Source organism: Artemia sp. Qi Xiang Cuo, chromosome 3 (genome assembly GCF_049724085.1).
Source record: "Artemia sp. Qi Xiang Cuo chromosome 3, ASM4972408v1, whole genome shotgun sequence".
Classification (NCBI taxonomy): domain Eukaryota; kingdom Metazoa; phylum Arthropoda; class Branchiopoda; order Anostraca; family Artemiidae; genus Artemia; species Artemia sp. Qi Xiang Cuo.
In genome coordinates, this window is record NC_142796.1 from 71213644 (window position 1) to 71236166 (window position 22523).

Sequence of the window (22523 nt, forward strand, 5' to 3'; positions counted from 1 at the left end):
GTCAAAAAACGGCTCGCAAATTCAGCAAATTTATGTGACAAAAATACAAGTCAGTAAATTAAGGAAAACAGGTTAATATACAATAGTAAAATAACAGCAATGCATAAATTATCAAATAAGCTAGTACCTTAGACTTTAGACCTCCATGAGCCTGGAATGGCAAATGGAGTGCCTATAAAGCCTCGCCAGACATCACGGAACTGTTTTGCAGCCCTGAAATCCTCCCATTGCATCTCCCCTCTACTCAGACACTGGTCATACTGCCACCGTAAGAGGTGTCTTGATCGACCTCTTTTGCGCCTCTCTTCGGGGCACCAGTCATAAACTGTACATGGGAGTCGATCCTCTAGCATTTTCTGCTTGAAGCAGATAACGTTTGTAAAAATATTCCATTAAAACAAGGAAATAACTACTAAGAGTGGATTCAAGAAGGCAAGCATCGTTAATGATAATTTCGTATTATAGTGTAATCCTTATTATACTTAAAATAATACGAATAGATGAAAGCGCCCTGACAAAGAGGGGTGGACCATAAAAGATCAAGGTCGTTCTGGTGTTGTGAAATGGTTATGGGTATTCGCCTGGTCATAAGCCTCTTTCTCTGTCCTTATCCCCAGGGAGAAAATCTGTCCTACATTGCGTCATAGCGGCAGTAATGCGCACCATCCATAAGCTCATCTAGCCAGAACCGTGACTGGAAACAGCGTGGCAGAGGGATTTGAGGAGTGTTGCCCATCAAAAAAGTAAATCATAGCCAGCAACACAGCGTTACCCCAGACTTGGAGCAAGATCTGATGTAGTTTTTCTTAACTTTTTTGGGATGTTTCACCTCCTCCTAATCATGCTATTCTATTTTGTTTTGCCTCCCCACCGTAGTAAAATATTTACAGTTATGAATAAATAATGAGACAGAGATAATAGGCCTGGTACTGCTTGAGCAAAGCGTAGACTCTTATTGATAAGAACGCATATTCAGATGCGGAAAACCATGCAGTAACCAGGGCGGACCAAGAAATACGTAGAGGCATTAAACTTAAGGTCCTGAGGACTCCTTGCTGTCCAGTTGTAAGACCTTCAGCGTTTTGGGTACACCTTAAAAGAGTTATTGGTTCCTGGCCTGCGCAGTTTACTTTCTTTGAAACACTAACATCTTCAATGATTTAAAGAGTATTATAACTATGATAACTGTACTGAAGATGTTTACGACAAATTAGACAATTTGAACTGGACTTGACAGAGCTTTTCGCAATATATCCCCCAGGGTTAACAAAGACTAAATTGGATAACTTAAAATTTATTAATTCAAGCAGGAATGAGGGGATATTTCGACAGGGAACAAGATTCTAAAATAAAAGTTCAAAATAGGGACAAAATCCTTTTTAATAGACAGTGTATAATAAACTTCACAAAAAATTCCAGATATTTCGGTCACATATACAGTGACCGTCATCTTTTTTTTTTTTTTTTTTTTTTTTTCAAGTCTTGAAATGTAAGCTTCGTTCAAACTTTTCTTCCTTGAAAGTGTCCAAATATAAATTGAATTTTAGTGAAGGTGGCACAATTCTCATCTTCTTACATCGTAGAAGAAAATCCTGTTGGTTGATAACATTTGCATGTTTTTTCTGAGTGTTTATATATTTATAAACAATTTTGGTCAAATCCTCGTCATAAATATGACGTAGATAATTTCGGAGACCACACTGCCTTTCCATGACGATAAAATGAAAGTTCAAAATAGGGATACAATCCTTTTTAATAGACAGTGTATAATAAATTTCACAAAAAATACCAGATAATAGTTCGGTCACATATACAGTGACCATCATCTCTAGGATGACGGTCACTGTATATGTGACCGAAATATTATCTGGTATTTTTTGTGAAATTTATTATACACTGTCTATTAAAAAGGATTTTGTCCCTATTTTGAACTTTTATTTTAGAATCTTGTTCCCTGTCGAAATATCCCCTCATTCCTGCTTGAATTAATAAATTTTACGTTATCCAATTTCGTCTTTGTTAACCCTGGGGGATATATTGCGAAAAGCTCTATCAAGTCCAGTTCAAATTGTCTAATTTGTCGTAAACATCTTCAGTACGGTTATCATAGTTATAATACTCTTTAAATCATTGAAGATGTTAGTGTTTCAAAGAAAGTAAACTGCGCAGGCCAGGAACCAATAACTCTTTTAAGGTGTACCCAAAGCGCCGAAGGTCTTACAACTGGACAGCAAGGAGTCCTCAGAACATTAAGTTTAATGCCTCTACGTATTTCTCGGTCCGCCTTGGTTACTGCATGGTTTTCCGCACCTGAAGATGCGTTCTTATCAATAAGAGTCTACGCTTTGCAAAAGCAGTACCAGACCTATTATCTCTGTCTCATTATTTATTCATAACTGTAAATATTTTACTACGGTGGGGAGGCAAAAAAAAAAAAAAAAATAGAATAGCATGATTAGGAGGAGGTGAAACCTTAAAAAGGATTGTATCCCTATTTTGAACTTTTATTTTATCGTCATGGAAAGGCAGTATGGTCTCCGAAATTATCCACGGAACAAGATTCAGGCAAAAGAAAGAATCTACGAAGAAAGAAAAAGAAGTCTCTCTTTGGTTTGGACGACTTTAGTAGTCTGCTTGGCAATGTGGGGAGCAGGGACCGACCACCGCATTAACAAGATTGGACGACAGGCTTGATACTTGTCCCTGGAAAAAAAGACCTAGCAACTGCAAGGTATATTTGATTCCCTATATGCCAGCACTAGCTCTAGAGGATCTTTTTCCTATAAACTTACTGTACCTTCTCCGCCTGGTATAAGACAGAAGCGCATATAGGAGCGAAACCCGTAACTGGCGAAAGAAGAAGTCCCAAAACGACCTTGAGGACAATAGAGGCCAAAGTCAAGAAGGTCAAGTAATTCAGAATGTGTAGGTTCTATGTAATGGTTTGCACTCCCTGTTTAAGTTTTTGGAAGTTTTTTTTTTCTAAAGCGTTTATATAAGCCAGATTATTATCAGGAAAACCTTTTTTATGGCCGAACAATTTCATTTTGCTTGACTAAAAGTGCACCGTATCAGCCAAAGTGATAGATTTTCCCTAAAACCGGCAGAAAAAGAAAACAACAGTAGTTTCAGATAGAACTATAGTATATTACTGCCCTGGTTTATTTCCAGGAGACTTTGATGCCCAGGTTGATAAAATAAAGAGATCGATGGTATCCTAGATAAGAGAAATAGCAAAGAAAATACGGTGTTCAGTTCGAGGACATCGAGGAGAATTTAGTCTTTTTAATAAGTCTTGTATTAAGAGTTTTTTTTTGATAACCCATTTTAATTTTTGCTATTAATGTTATTATTATGACGAGATGTTTTGTTTTTTATATGTCCTTCTATTTATATGCCCAACTTTACGAGCTCGGATCTCTGTTGGGGCTTAACGTTTTTTATATTTTTAAGTGAGTTAAATAAACCCTTAAGAGAATGCAGTCTTTGAAAATGGATACATTAATAGGCAAATCACAGAATTAAGAGCAAATTGTTATACCTCACAAAGGAGGGAATTCCTACAGAAATTGGAGAAATTGAAGGAAGGGACTCGTACAGAAATCAAAGGAATTAAAAGAAAAAAAGAGACATGCTTCGTGGCCAAGAGCGACTATGTGCATGAAAGTGTGCTTGAGTGAAAGCATATTCAAACTAATATGTGAATGGAGAACTGATAACTGCAAAATCGTTGGGTAAGAGATGATGAGTGGTGAATGCTAACTATAGAGTCAGTCGTAAATACTTTGAAAATAATGAAGGATTAGAGACACGCATCAAGGTAAATAAAAGACACACTTGAGGCTATACGCTATTCAAGCCTACGTTCTTTTTAATCAAAATAAAATTGATAGTGCATTCCTTTGTTGATTATATTATCATTTTTTATTAGGATCTTTTTGTTTATGCTATAAACATCTACTTTATTTCATAATAACCTAATTTATTTAATTTATCTAATCTATTTAACTTATAAATAATCCAATTTATATTGGTGTGAATATTTTACTGAAAGGTTTACTTCTCAGCACTAGAAACTACTGCACTATTTTTGTATTTCTATCTAATTTGTGAGTGCTTGTTAGCACATAATAAAAAAAAAGTTCAATGTATACAGGGACGTCAAAAGAAATTTAGTCCTAAGAAAGAGAGAGAGAGAGAGATAGAGAGAGAGAGAGAGAGAGAGAGAGAGAGAGAGAGAGAGAGAGAGAGAGAGAGAGAGAGAGAGAGAGAGAGAGAGAGAGAGAGAGAGAGAGAGAGAGAGAGAGAGAGAGAGAGAGAGAGAGAGAGAGAGAGAGAGGGGAAGGGGGTGTGTTCGTCAGAATCATATTATTTCTATAGCTCATCCCAAGTTAATTTAGCTCTAGCAGGTCATCCAAAGGTCGCAAAAGATGTTACTTTCTGATAACGCGAAAAGTATCCATAATTTTTAGAGTTGATTTCTTGTTTTAGTCAACCATCATGAAATGTGATTATAGGATAAATATTACCTACATGGCCATTATGAATGGGTCGGAACGCGTAAGTAAACTGTGTCCACCGTAATTAACTACGCCTAAGTAGTTAAAATTATGCTCTTTTTATGAAAGAAGGATATGTGTTTCCCAAATATACAGATAAGTCAAATACAGCTATACACATGTTAATAAATAACTAAACTAACCAATTTCTCAAAAAAAAAATTATTACAGATATTACTAATGCTGCATTCAAAGCAGGAAATGATGCTTTATACAGATCTGAAGCTTTATTTCTTATAGCACTAAACATATTAAAGCTCAGCTAAAAAAGATACAAAAATACATGATTAGGAAAATCAATGGAACATTAGAAAGGTAATGCAAGGAAAGATAGATTGGTTTATTTTTAATTTTTATATACTGTTTATGTCACAGGCAACCTTACAGAGCTAATGTCAGCCATAAAACAGTACTTGAAATTTTTCATTTGCAGTACCTGAGCGATACGTAATATTGAGCTAAGCCTGAGATGTAATTTGAGCCAGAAAAATAAAGAAGTGCAAAATGTTTGTTAAGCAGAATACAACAGGAATATTGTTTTGTGGATAAAACCAAATGCCTGTAGATACATTTAAAAATAATTCTTTTTAAACAAATTTTCTCCAAAAAGGCTTTAGATTGCTTAAAAGAGTGCAAAAATAAGGGAATATCTGGGATTTTTGTTAAGGGGGTGGGGATAGAAAGTAAAAAAAAAAATTCCAAACCGCACCAGATATTTGTTTATAGGGATTTGTGTAACTTTTTCACAATGGGTCGGACAACAATTTTCGAGAGCTGAGATTCAAATCCGTTAACACCCCTCTGGATACAACACCCCCCTGGATACAACCTTGATGATGAAGCTTAAAAAAAGAACGAAGAAAGAAGGTATACAAACAGAAGAAGGATTATTAAGCACGTTTTACAGGAAAAGCAAATATGAAATATGAGATACTCAGAAAAAAGAAAAGAAAACAGAGACTAACTTAAAAAAGTAGCACCAGGTTCCTCGGGTGAGCAAACGTCTTTCGATCTTACTATTCTCCCGTCGGTGAGGGTTATATCGTTGCCAGATTTTAATTGCCCATACAATGGTCCTGCAGGTACACCAAGTTCGACACACAATTCACTGCGCAACGCGCCTGGTTTAGGCTGAATGCTACATTCATAGCAGATAGTTAGCTGAAGGAAATCTTCTTGTGGACTGTTTTTGAACCGTTGTTTTTTAGCTAAAAGTATAATTACGTTTAGTCAAAGAAATGAAAAGAGGTTGAATAGAATTTGCAGCAGTTGCAAAGAAAGAAAGAGAAAGAAAGAAAGTAATTTCACATAATTAATAATAATATTAATAGCCAAGTTTATTTCTAGCCCGCTAATAATGTAAGATTATCTAAGACATTATAATGTAATAATGTTTACAATACTGGAAACAGTGAAGTACAAGAGAGAGAGAGAAAAAGAAATAGAATTACGGAAAAATCACAAATTTAAGATCATGGAAAGATGGCAATTGGCCAATGTTATGTCTTTGTACTTAATCACTTAATATCTTGGCCTTTTTTTAGTTAACCTTGAGATACTTTTCAAACGAATTTTTAGATATTTTTAAATTGTCAGTGACAGCTCTAGGCCAAAGCACTAAAAAAGGTCAACTGGTAAATAGAATTGTTGAACTACGCAATAAAATTACTTATAATATATATGTTTAATACTGATGAAGGTTCATTTTCTTTGTGCAAGTTTTACTACGATAGTTTTTGCAGTCCTATGGTTTTAGTGTTTCAATGTAAGACGGCTATTTGCTATCATTTGATAGCTTTATCAAAAGATTCAGCTTTCCCATCTACCAAATTACATTTATAACGCAACTAGAGAACGCTTACGAGGCGTCTCTTCTCTATGTCATCTCGAATTACAAGAGCTCTTCACTGCTAATTATTTTTCAGCTCTTTTTTTTGTCAGCAATGATTGGTAAGACGAAATCATACGTTTTAGAGGTATGCTCATTTGAAAAACTTGTATAGCTTAACACATTTTCTTGATATTTACGGCTGAACTCCCATTTTAACTCTTCACAGTAACTAGTAACTCTCTAGTCACTCTAACAGTAAGTCTTCATTACTCCAGTACAAAAAGTAAGTAAGTAAGTATGACGATACTAAACCCTTAAGGTCCAAACCGGCGGTGCTGATATCCATTTCATGGCCCTTCAGCCAGGAAGTGCAATGGGGGGGGGAGGTCTTTGGCCAGCCATCCTGTACTTTCGCACACTCTTCCTATTTACCTTCCTCAGATTTCTCCAAGTACCCATTTAGAGCTGGGTCGACTCTGGCTGAGCTTACAGAGTCACACCACTGACCCCCGTCCCAAACCAAACAACAAGCCACACACGTACAAGTTATTCCAGTACAAGTCTCAACAAAATTAACTGTTTCATGTGGTTTTTAATACGCTAAAGATTTAATCCCACAGTTAGTCTTACTGGCAATAATAAAGAAAGTTTTAGGCCGGACAAAAAAAAACCCTTGGCAATATTAGAAGTAAATAACCACATCTTTTCTACTTAAATTTATAGCAGACTATATTCTATGAGTTGTATGCCGAGCTTTTAAAAGCATTATTTTCAAATAATAGATATCCAATTTTATTTTTTTTTTCTCCCTATCAGTAAATTTCCCTTTGGACACTTCTTTTTGTCTCAAATGTCCAGGTATTTCTATATTTTTCAACATGTTTCGTAGCATTTCTTTGGGACAGTGGTCCTCTGATTAACTCTTGTGGGGAGGGGGGGGGGGAGAGATAGCACAGATTCAAGACTAAGGAAAGCTGGCAATTGATTTAAATTAACATCTGACATCATGGGCGCCCAGAGACTGAATTTTAGGGGGGCTTACCTGGTCTAATCAGCACTTCCAGTACTGTATAATTGAAATTTCAAGACAAAATATCGTGGGCAGCGCGATAGCGCTGCCTAAGTTAAAAGCGATGTGGGCACAATATATTTTTTTTTTTAGACCAGGGCACTTCTTATAAGGTATTTATAGGAAGGGGGCTCATTTGATTGGTAATCAGAAGTTCTACTGTCCTTTTTAACAGTCAAAAGTGATTGGAGGTCATCCAGCCCCATCCCTATACACCAATCATTTCCTAAACATAATCAATCATAATTTTTGAGAAAGCCATTATGTTCAGTGTAGGTGAAAGGTCCAGAAATTATTTCTCTGAGGATACCCCCCCCCCCCGCCCCCATATAGCCCTCAAGTCAAGGGTTGTAAGTTACGCCCTGGGGGCATATAAGGTTTTTTATAGAAATTGTGGTCGTATAAACTTCAAAGACGGCTCATTAGATTGGTACTCAGAAGTTTTAGTGCGCTTTTTAATATTTAAAGTGATCAGAAGGCAAATAGCTCCCCCCCCCCACACACACACACTCGTCGTATTTTCCAGAAACGCATCTGATAGAAATTTTAAGATGACCATTTGTTGTCGTAGAAACTTCGAAAAGGGCTCAGTCGGTTGGTAATTGAAGGGCTAGTACCTTCTTTAATAGTCAAAAGTGATTGAAGGTCATCCCCCCCCCACGCCCATCATGTCCCCAAACACTTCCAGTCAAAATCTCGAGAGAGTTATTTTGTTTGACGGAGTTTAAAAATTGAGAAATTATGTCTGAGGATGAGAACCCCCTCATAGTCCTCAGGGCAAGGGTTGTAAGGTATGCTCCGAGGGCATCTAAAATTTGTATGGAAACGGGGGTTGTATACACTTCGGAAGGAGCTCATTGGATTGGAAATCAGATGTTGAAGAGCCATTTTTAAGATTCAAATTTTTCGGAATGCAGCTATACCCCCCCCACGTCATATTTCCCCCCAATGTGTTCGATAGAAACTCTAAGATAGCCATTTGTTCAAAAATAGTCCGACGACCTCATAACACGGCCTTTGGAGTTAACACAACCCCCCAAAATAGCGGGATAAGGGTTTTAAGTTATTCCCCGGGGGGTGTAAGGTTTTTATAAAGAGGGGATCTTGTGAACTTTAGTGGAGGCTTATTTGAATAGGAATGCGTATTTGTAGTTTCATTTAACGATAAAGCATGATGAGAGAAAATAACCCCCCCCCTCTTCCGAGTATTCTCTTTTCCTCCACCATATTTGTGAAAAATTGTGAGATGGCCCTTTTGTAGCCAATAGCCCGAAGAAAATATAGCGATGAATTCAGTAATCAAACATAAGAAATATTTAGGCGGACTTGGAACTAAATCAAAACAAACTATTAACATGTGAACTTTCAAAAAGATGACAAAGAAATGTCCCTGGAACAATTTATATCATTAAGTTAGATCTTTAAGAGGAAGTTGTGGGGGATTGTGAACTAGCCAGAAAGCCCTATGTGTTTAATTTTAGTACTACAACTACAGTTACTGTAACTAATAACGCTTAGAGTATTAAGGTGAAATTTCTAGGAAGTGTTTAGGGGGCATTCCAATTAAACGAAAAAACTGAATAAATGCAGGTTTTCAAAACGGCATATAAGCAATATCATAGGCAGCGCCACTCTATAATAGCTAGAAATATAATTGAAACATTTAAAGAAGCTAATTCGATTCAAATTTAAAAGTTCTAGGGTCCTTTCTAAGAATAAAAAGAGATTGGAGGGAAATCAGCCCGTCTCTCAAGTCGATTTATTTCCCAAACACATCTAGTCAAAATTTTGAGACAAATGTTTTGTTCAGCATAGTAGAACGGTCCAGCAACTATGTCTTTAGGAATATTGGGCATGTCAAACCCCACAATTATGCCAAACTATGGATTCGTATAGAAAAAAAAAGAAAAAATATAAAACATTATTCTTTTCCATGAAAATGACTTTGTCAATAAAAAACGGATAGAAATTCATCTAAAAAACACTTTTTCCGCAAAACAAGCTTTTCAAAGAAAAGTAAAGACCTCTATTAAGCCAAAAATAGGCAGAAATGAAGTCAAGTAATCATCCAAGCGTAAAAATATCATTAAATTAATAAAACTCATGAATAGATATTAAAATACTTAGCCGTGTAAAACTCGAAACGAGCAAAAATTAACATTAGTAGGGATAATAACCCCCATGGCTTCTCAAGACCAGACCATAATTTGTGCTTTACCGAAAACAAAATATGTTTAAATGTTTTTACTTTTTTTTTACTTAAATAAGTAAAAAACTTCTTTTCTTCACTTTTTTTTTTATCAATTTTTTATTTTAATGAATAGTAAATGCCAATGAATTAATGAATTGATTATTTCATTAATTCATTAATTAATGAATTAATGAATTGATTATTTTAATGAATAGTATAGGTAAATTAAACTGACATTCCACGGTCATTTTTTTTTCAGTAAAGCTTAAGTTATGTTCTGGTCTTGAGAAGGCATGGGGGTTGTCAGCCCTAGTAATGTTAATTTTGGCTCATTTTGAGTTTGAATCGGCAAGTTATTCTAATTTTTGTTCGTTTTGGGTTTCATTTATTTTTTGAATATGATTTGTGGTAGTTTTACGCTTGGAAGATTATTTGACTTTTTTTTCTGCCCATTTTTGGCTTAATAGAGCTCTTTACTTTTCTTTGAAAACTTATTCTGTGGAAAGTTTTTTTTAAAATTAATACAAATATATGACACCGTCATTCAGCCAGGGGGGGGCAAAAGCCCCCCCCCCCTTGCCCCCTTATGGGCGTCCATGTCTGACAGCCTTCTTCTCGCCTCAGCAGCTTTTCTAAAAACATCGTTTATTCTAAATTCTTGTGATATCCTTCTTTTATAGTACCAAGGCCAAAGAAAAGCAAATATATAGAAACACAAATACTGAATGCGAATTGAAAAAAGATCTTTCTTTTTTAAAAGTGAGTGAAACCAGGAAAGATTTAAAACTGAAATTTCATAATTAGCAGAGAATAATTTGCACAGAGCTTTATAGTTATGTTGTCCTCTATTACCAACAATCTTTGACTAACCAACCCTAATCTTCAACCTAGAGTCAGAAACTAGACGTGAACGGAATGAACCAGTAGAATCAGTAGTAATATTAATGCCCAGCCAGCAAAAAGGTACGACAGAAGGGACAAAAAAATTTTACAGTCAAGAGGAGGCAAAGGTTTTTACAAGAAGGAGAAGAGGAGACGAAGAAAGGGGAAAGGAACAGAAAGAAAGATGCTCGCAGTTATCTACATTCAGGTAAAAATACGTGGAAATGCCTCACTTATTTAACTTACTAAATTTGAAAGACTATGTTTAGATCTACCTATAAAAGATGTTCTTCAGCATATGTGTGGAATTGAACGATAGCTAAACCATAGAAATAAGTTGGAGGTATTCGAGAAGTATTCTAGGAATTGCCAATTGCCAACTAGGAGACAAAACTGCTCCTTGTCAAACTCTCTTCCAAAAAGGGATACATCGAAGCAGCAAAAGGTAAAGGTTAATAATGGCAGTGACAAAGGTCAAGTAATCATTAAAAATAGAATACTGGCCTCAACCATAAAACGTCTTCTTTTATACTTTACTATATTTACTACATAATAGTCTACATACTGTATACTATACTATTTACTGTGCTATTTATACAAGACACTCCATGAAAAAGGACACATAGAAGACGGCTTGCGATTTTCGGCATGCACTTTTGACTTTGCAAAGATAGACCATATAAAAGACGAAAAAGAGAAGCAAAACAGAAAAACACGCACAACAGTGTAATTAAAAGAGAAAAAGGACTGCCAACAACGCTTTATAAAGCCGTTTTTGAGCAACATGGGCGCGATAAATAGCATGATTCAGATACAATTAGCAAGTGAAATGGCTAATTCGGTTACTAACCCCTTTTTAAGAATACACTATTTAATAATTCTCTTTTACTCGTTTTATTCTTTTTAATTCCAATTTGTAATTCTCTGAAACACAAGTATTCCAGATTAAAAAGATATTTTCCATCCTTAAGGCTTATGTTGCCTGTGCTAGTTTTATTATGTTATTTTCCTGCTCCCCTATAGTTTTTGCGAAGCAACAAAAAAGGAAAATTTTACTATTGCTCCACAGCTGAAATTCAGTACCATCTACCGAATAACATTTTTGAAATAGGGTGTACAGGGTTCTTCGGATTAAACATACGTTGAAAATTGTTTGAAATGCACGACAAAAAGGAAAATTATCCAGGAAAGTTTAGGCAAGTTTGATAACTAACAAAAATAATTAAGGAAGTTTAAGCAATCATTTTTAAGCAAATTAAAATCCTTCTTTAAAAAATAGTCTAAACAATATAATAATTTTGGGTCGGCGAATGGACAAATCTCAGACTAAAGAATGCAATGACATAAGTATCTTGTCCTTTTGCTACAAATTACAGCTGCAGGCTTGTCATAATATTGCTTGATTCAGAGAAAATATATACCTTTAAGAAACATTTTTCATTTTTTCTAATACAAAGTAAAATTAATGAAGGAGAAAAACCGAATTCAAGGTTACCGCGCACTTATGTTGTTCACTGAGCCAATTATTTACTATTTTTTGTTTAATCAGTTACTGCTGTTTTATTGAGCCTCTTTCAGTTGCTAGAATCCGTCATTTACTGTTGACTTCGATAATTTCGAATCAGAACACTGTTCTAGCAGGATCTTGTTTAATTCGTTCAAGCTTTTGTTACCCGCATTTTATTTAGTTTAGGACCTCATCAAAGGGTTAAGTTTATGTTAAAATATGAAACTCAAAAGTGACTTATGCACAACAAAACTATTAACTGTTAATGTTTATAAGGCATTATGAAGTGTGATGTAAGCACCAGAAGAGTTTTGCTATATTGATCCATACTAATGATGATTACACTTGACTCTGAAAACTTATTCAAGTGCGAACTAAGCAAAATTAAAGTTGTTATCGTTACACCACTATATTAATCATTCCATCTGAGTATTTGATTTTTTTTTTGTCAAATGTTTCTTTTCAGTCAAAGCCGAGCAGCAATTAATAGCAATCTTGCATGATTTTTATTGATAAAACAAAGAACATCTTGGGCACCAACAGAAATAGAGGTTCATACTTGTCATTTACATTCCTATCTCTCCCTTTAGATGACCAGAATATGCAAAAGTTTTCGCAACAATCAGAAAAACAGAACACTTTTCTGGAACCATATGGATCACCTTTGCCACTTCTTTTTCTGAAGATTGGGTTATCAAGCCATTGAGTAGAGGCAAGGGGGAGTTTACTACAGTTGAAAGTGATTTCAGACACTTTTTTCAGTAAATTAACTATCAAAGCATTTACTTTTATACAGTTGACCGCACTTTTTGGCAAGCCTACCTCCCTTCCCCTAAACACGCCACTTTAGGTATGGAGGCACCTATAACTATCTATTGACTAATCAACTGACGGAAATGTTAAAAATTCAGCGAATTAAATAACCTGATACGAAATATATAATAATCAAAGATAGGTTAACATCAATTTAGTGTAGAACCCTTTTTTTCGCCCGCTTATCTTGCTCTACTTCTATTGAGAATAATAATTCTACCAAACTTTTACAGGGTTATTCCACTGCATTTTTTCCTAGGTCTACAACCCCCCCCCCCCCACACACACACACACAGACACGCAGACTGGCTAGAATTATCACGAGCATCTTTGGTTCCTACATTAAGTACACATATTTGTTTTAAATTCGTAATCATAAAAGTTAAATATTCTTGATTTAAGAAATTAAAAGCTACCATATTAGGCCAAAACGAAATATAGGCCGACAACTAAAAAAAAGTTTTATAACAAAAAATCAAGTTTGGTTTTGGAAAAGACAAACCAAATTCTAAAAGTTTAAATTGTTCAATATATCTTTTCGAAAAACGTCGCTTGGATAGCATTTTCAAACCCGAAAATATTTCAAAGTAACCAGGCCACCCAGAAAATTAATGTGTCTGTTGTCAAATTGGAATTTCTTCAACAAAGTCGGAACCATTCCCATGGTAATGATTTAGCGTAGATTGACCCTACAGCAAGTCCAACATCGGGTCTAACAACAGGTCTAATATCGGTTCCAGTTAACCATAGGTAACAATAAAATGTAGATTTAAGTAAAAAAAAAAAAAAAAAAAAATGAAAAAAGAAGTAAAAACAAACGAGTGGTGAAATAAACAAATTAAAATGAAATACAAATCCAGATTGTAATCTGGAAAGAATTTTAACGCGCCCTCCTAAAAATTTTGGTCTAAGAAATCTTGGACACTTTTTAAAGACTCTATTCACTTTTCCCTACTCCTATCCTCATTTGTGAGAAAACTCACATATTTTATCTTACACAAATGTATTTAAAACATAAGTTGAACAAGTTCACTACTTTTACCGCCTTTAAATTTTCTCCAGTAACCGAAACGTCGATTTAACATCTTTTACGCAAGCAATGGCTCTGAAGGACTTTTTTTTAAGCGAATGAGCACCTTAATGCCAGAAGGTGCTCCATAAGCAGCACCTTCCTTTATTATGCTATAAAGTATAATACAAACTGGTTAAATAGAAACTTTTCTTGGAGGCTTTTTTTTTCAAGGAATATTAGGTGGAGACAGGAAAACAATAGAAAAGGAAGTACTTACGAGATGGTGGAGAAGCATCTCTATCCTGGAAGAGAAAATTCAAAATGTTTAATATAAACAAATGTAAAAATCAGAATGCATTTTTTTTTCCGTTAAATCCTGATCACTACTCTACACACTCTCCATCCTACGCAGTGATCCCCTGTACATAGTGATCTATTTATACTTTAAATCCTATTTTTACAATAGCATCTTTAAAAACATTCTTACACTTACATTTCAAACTTTATCAACCAATATGATTGGAACAAAATATTCTAAGACTTAAAATTAATTTTTGAATTTCTTTGATGGAGATGATATGAAAATTGTTTATCTATTCTGACCCTTTCTTCTTGCATAAGCATATCCCTTTCCAGTGACTCTAATTAAGACACTGTATGCTTTGTAGTCAGGGACCTGGCCAACGAAATTGTAACATCACAGGCTTCAACGAGCTAAAGAAGGTTTGAGGAATTTATCAGGGGCAGTATTGGTTGCTGAAAACGAATATAGGCGGGTACAGAGAGAATTTTTTGGAGCCAAAGAAGATATCTCCTAATTTGCATAATCGATGACGTCATCAGCTTTATTTTCTGTTTTTCGACCTGGATGAGAGGTTTGAACTTAGAATAGAATGTGAAGCAGAATAAGGTACCGAGAGAGAAAAGAAAAAATGATGAGCACAATCAGATCTAGCTTCCTAACTACACATTATTAAAACATACCTAAGTGGTGACACCAGAAACTAACTTTCCTGTACTTACATTAGAGTTATGTTCAAAAGGGGAAGGAACAGGGCAATTGAGGATGCACAGGAAGGTGACAATACCTTTGCAACTCCATTCCGTTAGTGGCGTCCTAACAGAAGCCACTTGGAATAAATTAAAGTGCACATATATTGAATCCTAGCCTTGTCAGAAGTACGTCCAAAATAAATAATTAGCTGCAGAAATGAAGCCTTTGATGAAAAAAAAGAGTAAGAAAGAGAATCTAAAGAAAATAACCACGAATTGCGGATATGTTATACTTCTTGGGGCGAATTATCACACTTTCCGGCACAAGCACACGAAACATCAAAAAATCGAAGACTACATTTACAGTTCTTGGTGCACTTTTTGCTACACTCACAAAAGAGCTGTGAATATCCTGAAGGAAGCGAGGAAGCGCTCTAAACAACAGGAGCAATATCTTGTCCATAAAATTGTCATCCATAACTCAAAGGGCTTGACAGACATGGTCTTGCAATCAATGAGGCATTACAGATTGCAAGCTGATAGTAAGGACGCTTACAATGCCCCCCTCTGTAGGAAAACGACTTTCAGCTCCTTCTTACTAGGGTACAAGTGTACTCGTAAATCACTGAGAGAAAACTGATTAGGATCCATTCCATAAGCGCTGATTATCAGCTTTCTTGCAACATCTTGGAAGGAGAACATGCTGGCTCCCGTGAAAGTTTCATCTCTCAACTTCCATATTCACACTGAATCTCCATGTAAAGACCGCTTTTCTTCGCGGACGCTAAGAATGTTCCGTTTTCCTTTAAAGAAAAAATAAATAGCTGTGGCACACCGCAAAATGCAGTGAATGAACGCCAGGGAGTTCAACGTTTGCTTCTCCGTTCTCTGGAACAAAAGACCAATGGCGACACAATAATATGGAAACTTCACGAAGAGTTGAGGCACAACATTCTCCCCAGGAAAAATGTTAAGGAGACGAGGGAACTGATCCACTAGTATCACAACTACATCAATATCATTAGCACAAATGATCACCCTTTCAAAGCCGTTTCTGAAGCAAAAGGCAACGTGCAGAGACGTTCTAGTGGCCGCTTCTTCATGTGTGCTATACAGAAATTCCTCGAAACTGAGTGAATCCACATCATGACTTAAACATACAGTTGTCTTCAAATCCTCCAGACAGCAGGAACAAAAGACCAATGGCGACACAATAACATGGAAACTTCACGAAGAGTTGAGGCACAACATTCTCCCCAGGAAAAATGTTAAGGAGACGAGGGAACTGATCCACTAGTATCACAACTACATCAATATCATTAGCACAAATGATCACCCTTTCAAAGCCGTTTCTGAAGCAAAAGGCAACGTGCAGAGACGTTCTAGTGGCCGCTTCTTCATGTGTGCTATACAGAAATTCCTCGAAACTGAGCGAATCCACATCATGACTTAAACATACAGTTGTCTTCAAATCCTCCAGACAGCCATACACGCAAGGTGTCGGCAGAAGTTAAACTGCTTATATAGTCAAATCCATTTGCTTCCCATGTTTCATAAATTACTTTCATCAAATTTTCTTTGCTTTTTGTATTTGCAAAAATCTCTCAAGTTTCCAAATTTTTGAGCTCGTCGAGAAGGAGTAGACTTTCGAGCAGCGGCTACGTAGCTGGTGAGACCCACTGCAGTCCTTCAGAGATATACTGCCACCAATTGGATCAGTTTGTCCAAACAGTCGGTCATACCTGTCACCCACGATATGAATTTCACTTGCTGTATAAGGTATCCCTTTCAACACGGCTTTAAACAACCGCATGGCATAGATTTCGACGTTTTCATCTTCAGCTGATGGTTTTTTGTGAGCCAGTGGCATGAAGTTGATAAAAAAAGCTTGACGCCCATACAAGCAACGTTCCTCTTCGAAGTTTGGGTTTTCAGGCCATTCACACAAGCCACTGTCCTCTCTCAGAAAGTCAAGACTTAACACCACTTTGACGCGCCAACGTAGAATCCCTGAGCTCAAAAACTGAAGGAGCATATGAAACGAGTTCAAAGCTCAGAATATTTTGAAGCTGTTTCAGTCCACTGTTAGTGCTGGAATCTATCCCTTAAAGGATTCTTTTCACTGTCATAAGCTCTGAAAAAACTGCGCTTTGCCCAACGGCATTCGTTTTTGATCCAGATTATCTTGAAGCATCATCCATTGGGGTTATCCACTTTATTAATCCACTTTGCGACTGCTAGTTGGCTTGTTGTAACACCAACAAGATCAGAATTCTGTCTTCTTTTTTTATCTAGTTCTTACTCGTTGCAGGATAATTTCTGCCCGTTTTAAGTTTTAACGTTGGTCTTTTTTATCATTTGAAAAAAATACTTGTTCTTTATTAAATTACTCTAAAGACGATCGAAGACTGCAAAAAAATCTAGTTGATTTCATATTTTTCAAAGTACCAGTAAACAGTAACCAACCAGTACCCAGCCACACCAGTACCCAAGTAAAGCACCAGTACTAAAAACGAAATCTGATTCTTTAAGATGGTTAATAGGAAACTTATACAGCCTTACACGTCTTAAAAAATAAAATAAAAATAGATCAAGTCTTAAGAACGATAACTGCGTATAAAGGTCCATGTGCACTTTTGTATTTTAACACTTAGCAGACGCCAAGTTTGAGAATAAGAGATGTGTTTAAAAAATCAGCAAAAAATGAACAAAAAAAGTTGTCTAGATAAAAAAAGAAGACAAAACAGACAATAGGGAAAGTAAAAAGAAATAAAACCCAAATTAGAAGAATTAAAAAAAAAAAATATAAAATTCTCCATCAGAATGAAAAAGGAATTTTCTCAAGAAAAAAATCATTGAGAAAGTCTCAAGAAAAAATGTTCGTAGTTTCTGAGCAAAAACAGAGCGAAACAAACGCAAAAAAATAAAACAGACAACGCAAAAGTAAAAGAAATACAAACTCAGAAAAAAAAAAATAAATACGACAAACGGGTCTATGGCCAGTAAATGAAAACGTAGAGAAAAAAAATTAACTAAAACTAAAATAGACTCACCTAAAAATATAATATACAATTGTTTAACATTTACTGTTTGAAGCTACCTTTGGGAAACCGCGTCAGACAATTTAGATATAACATCCTAACATAAGAACTGAACAAAGAATAAGTTATTACGGCATAATTTTATGCAAAAATTAGTATGCTGCTATTCGCTTAGGTCTATTATTTGAACTTTCCCCTGGGACATTTTGCAATACTTTATTTTTATTTTTAACCCATTAAATGTTGAACATTAAATGTTTGAACCCATTAAATGTTGAACAATTGTATATTATACTTTTAGGTGAGTCTATTTTAGTTTTGTGTATATTTTTTAGTTTTAGCTTTTTGTCTCTTCGCTGAAGACGCCTTGTTTGATATGGGCAAAATATTCGTTTTTTTCTTCGTTTTCATTTACTTGGCCATAGACTCGTTTGTCGTATTTATATTTTTTTGTGTTTTCTGTCATGGCTGACCAGTTCGGCTTTCGATCTTTTATAATAAAACTCAAATTGAAAGAACTAAAAAAACTAACAGTATGGAAAAACAAACAACAACAGATACAAGGAACAACATGTAATCAATCTATAAATTAGAAAAAAACACATCCGTGATCTTTCTTTGGCAAAAAATATAAAATTCCAAAATTTTGTAGATGAGAGTTTTAAACATCTAGAAGGGCTCTCTGATTGCTTTGTTGTTAGGACGGGGGAAGATACCACAAAAGGTGCATTTTAACGCCAAAGCACCCTAACTCTTGTCGAGCTTTAAGATAAATACAGAATGAGTTCTAAAAGGGGTGTGATTGTGAAGTTAGAAATTGAAATATAATTCCTTTGGTTTCCCAGAATTATTAGGGAAACCAATAGTAACATTAAACCGCAAAACAGGCAGAAATAATTCTTTATAAGAAGCGGGCTGGGTTCTCTTCATCCCCAGCCAACCGCTTGTGGCCGTAGAAACTTCCAAGGATGCCACTTCAATCGGATATTGAGGGTTCTAGTCCTTTTTTTTAAGTTGAAAGTGATTGAAGATCAACCACCCCGTGTCCTAGAACCTTTTTTGACATATGGTCCTTTTGTTACCCCTTAAGACATCTGATCGACATCTTGAGGTACCTCTTTCGTACTTTCTTTGTGGCTGCTCAATTTTGTGTGTGGGGGAATTTTCCGTGGGACGGAATTACCCGCAGGGGGATTTTACGTGGAGATTTTCTGGAAGAACACCGGCCCCCAGATCAACAACTGCTTAAAAGCTGCAAACCCTTTAACAGTGGATTATAATTCTAAAAACAAATGATTTATTGACTGATAACAGCTGCAAACCCTATAACGGCTGATATTGATTCTATAGAGATGATCAATAGACTGAATGCTCCTTAACAGCAACAAACCCCTTGATAGCTACAAACCAACAGCTGAATTTATAATTTTTGATCCTCTTTGGTAAAACAACTATAATAAATGATGGGGAAAAAATGATAGAAATAATGAATGGCTTACATATCTTCGGAAATTCCGCTGTTTGATATACCTGTCAAAATTTTCTGCTAAGGGGGCTCTCTGTGCTCTGGCTGTGTATATTTCTTGCTTTTCACTGGAATATACCGTACTTTTAGAATTGGATCTTCAAAATGCCAATATTCCTTTGTTTCCTGGATGACTTTCAAACAATCAGAATGAAGAACACTTAATTCGTTCAGTATCAAAATTTTATCAGCTGATTGAAACAGGAGCTCCTGCAAAGGGGATAAACATTTAAGGAACAATAATGTAATACTACTAAATCCAATAAGTTATCAAAAAAATGATCTTTTTCATAAAAATATTGTAACTGACTGTAAACAGAAAAATATGTCATCGTAGTAATAGTCAAGACATCTTAATAGTCAATACATCTTATTGTCATATATGATTAGTTAGAGGAGGCTATTCACATACAACAATAGTCAATACAAATAGTCAATAGTCAAATAGTCAATACATCTTATTGTCATATATGATTAGTTAGAGGAGGCTATAACATACAACAATAGTCAATACAAATAGTCACTAGTCAAGAGGTCACATACATCTTATTGTCATATATGATAAGTTAGAGGAGGCTATTCACATACAACAAGAGTTAAAACATATCCGGTCATTTTGCAATGGGATAATTCTTAACCCTCGTTTGGTTGAATGAAAAAAAGTTACGTAACAGGTTGGCTGGAGTTTAATAAACCCCAAATGTTTTAGCAAAAAAAATTTGCGGACATTTCTCAGTTATCCTTTATTGACACTTCAAATACGGGTAAAAAAATAAAAAATATAGACAGAATGCATCAAATAAGATCTAATTTCATGAAGGACAGACAAAGCTCGTATGGTTCAAGCCAAAGGATCAACCTTGATGTTAACGTTTGGTAGTTCTGTTTCTGTTTCAGGTTCTACTTCTATTTTCTCTTCCTCTTGTGACCCATCTTCCGTTTCAGCTTGATTATCCGGCACGACTTAAAACAGTTGGCTATTGTTTTGCTCGTTATGTTATCTCAATAGTTGTGGGGAAATTGCAAGGCATCTAAGAAGCTGATAGTGTACGCGTTCCCGTCTCCAACGTGAGATATATATATTTTCGACCACATCAGTTCTATAGAGTAACTTGAAGTTCTACATTCTACAATGGCTGTAACTTAGATGTTGCGTGGGCCGGACAAAAACTTTACGTTAACCCTTTTAAGAGGAGGAGTTAGAATGGTTGCAGTGCGTACCTTGTAAGTAGTGGATACAAAATATCATACATCTCAACACAGCAGCATAATTTGAAAGGTGGCTTTACTTGTGACTTTACTGTAATGTACTGAAGAGGATTTATTGTGCTATGTCTGATTACAACATATTGTTTAGTTTACTTTTCCTTGGGTCAGATATTCAGGGCTGAGTGTCTCCTCCAGACCCTTACCATGACGCCTGCTCTTCAAAAATCATACTAAATACTGTAATTTAATTGAATATTGTTGGTTTATTATGAGTTACACAATTATCTATTCTCCACATTCATGACCTTTAAAAAAATTCCTTATTATTGTTGATCAATAAGTTTGATAAATAAGGCAATATGCTGGTTCAAAGTATATGCGATAGCTGAACCCCAATAAATTAAAATGAATTAGATATATTTTTCTCTCAACCAGTTAAACATGTTTTCTTGCTTCCTTTGCAAGTGTACTTTGATTTCCTGTCTTTTTCTCTAGGACAGAATTGCGACAGCGTTTTTTTTAATTTGGACCGAGAATCTGCATTCTGTAAGACATTTTGATCAATCACGAGGCAGGTACAACATGGTAGCATGAATCGTCAGGTGAAATTCTACTAGAGGCCTTCCGAGATCAATTAGAATCGTCGTTCTTAAAATACTATTCTCCTGGATGCTGGAAGAGCTCAGAAAAGCTCCAGGATTTCCTCCCGGTAGGTCTAGCAGGCATGCCTAACTGTCATAGGCCACGGCCTTGTCCTTTGACTGGTGCTGTGGTTTGAGCATTTTGATCAATAGAGTCAACATCATTCTTAGCAGCATTGTAAAATGTGATTATCTCTGGTTGTCTAGCATTTTGGTCAATAAACACAGAGAAATGCATTGTTGGAGGTACAGCTTTCGCCTACTTAGTTTTTCAATCTTGTCTCACGAAGTTAATATTTGTGTCGTTTTTCCGCCTGTTGCTATCAATTCTTGATCTTTGTTGATAAAGGAATGTCATGTTCATCACCTTCCAAGTCTAACAGCTCCATTTCAAATAACTCACCTTACTGACCAATGATTTCTACATCCATCACATTTAAGACTCGTCCTCTGGAGTGAAGTTAGGGTCTAAGTAAAAATTTTCAAGATCGGAAATCTTGGAATCTTTGAGTAGGGTAGTCAGTATATCATTCCTTGTGAGACCTCTCTTTCTTTGCACCATTGCAGTCTATGAAAAACACAAATATAATATTACATTGCTTATGCACATACATTATCTGCCGAGGGAATTTTGCTTAATTAGATTCATGTACAGCCACTTGTACCGCTTATTTTGTGTGGTACCTACCGACTGTGCCAGTTCTGCCGGGGTAATTTTATTAGTTCGTGTATTTCAATGGTTGTTGGTCATGTACCCATTATGACGGCGTCACTTGTGGCATTAAGAATCTAAGCTGTATTATCAAGGATCGCACCAATTAAGCCGTTATGGGATTGCTCCATTCGGGCCACTTAGGTTTTACTCTGAGCCACTGAGTTGATATAAACTTGTGCCGCTAAAGATTGCGCCACTCGTAATAAGGGGAAAGGAATGAGTACAATGAAGGGGTAGAAAAATGACCACGCCACTTCCTATGAGAGAAAATAAAATACATAACTATAGTAGGTTAGAAGTTCTCCAACCATCAATCCATCAATACCTCTAGTGTTAATTAGAAATCTAATTCCATGGGAGCGCTGCCTATGGAGTACAATTGAACTAGTTATCTACTATGCGATGAGATGCAAGCATATAATAAGAACAAACACAAATAGAAAAGTAATGGATTTATTGAAACTTACATTTCAGGTGTAAAACAACGTATGTATATGAGCAAGGCTTCACTTCAGTCAGAATAATATTGTCATAA

At 35.7% G+C, this 22523-nt stretch overlaps 1 protein-coding gene across 1 annotated transcript in view; it reads right to left on the reverse strand.

Moving 5' to 3' along the window:
- The window catches only part of RNaseZ (ribonuclease Z), an 85598-nt gene that overhangs the window by 32464 nt on the left and 30611 nt on the right, over positions 1-22523 (reverse strand). Inside the window, exons 4-8 of the mRNA XM_089086292.1 lie at positions 19455-19633; positions 17306-17423; positions 16503-16880; positions 14142-14166; positions 5525-5767 (exon numbers count right to left, since the gene is read on the reverse strand). Coding sequence (XP_088942418.1) covers positions 5525-5767; positions 14142-14166; positions 16503-16880; positions 17306-17423; positions 19455-19633 — 943 coding nt within the window. The remainder of the gene's footprint in view (positions 1-5524; positions 5768-14141; positions 14167-16502; positions 16881-17305; positions 17424-19454; positions 19634-22523) is intronic.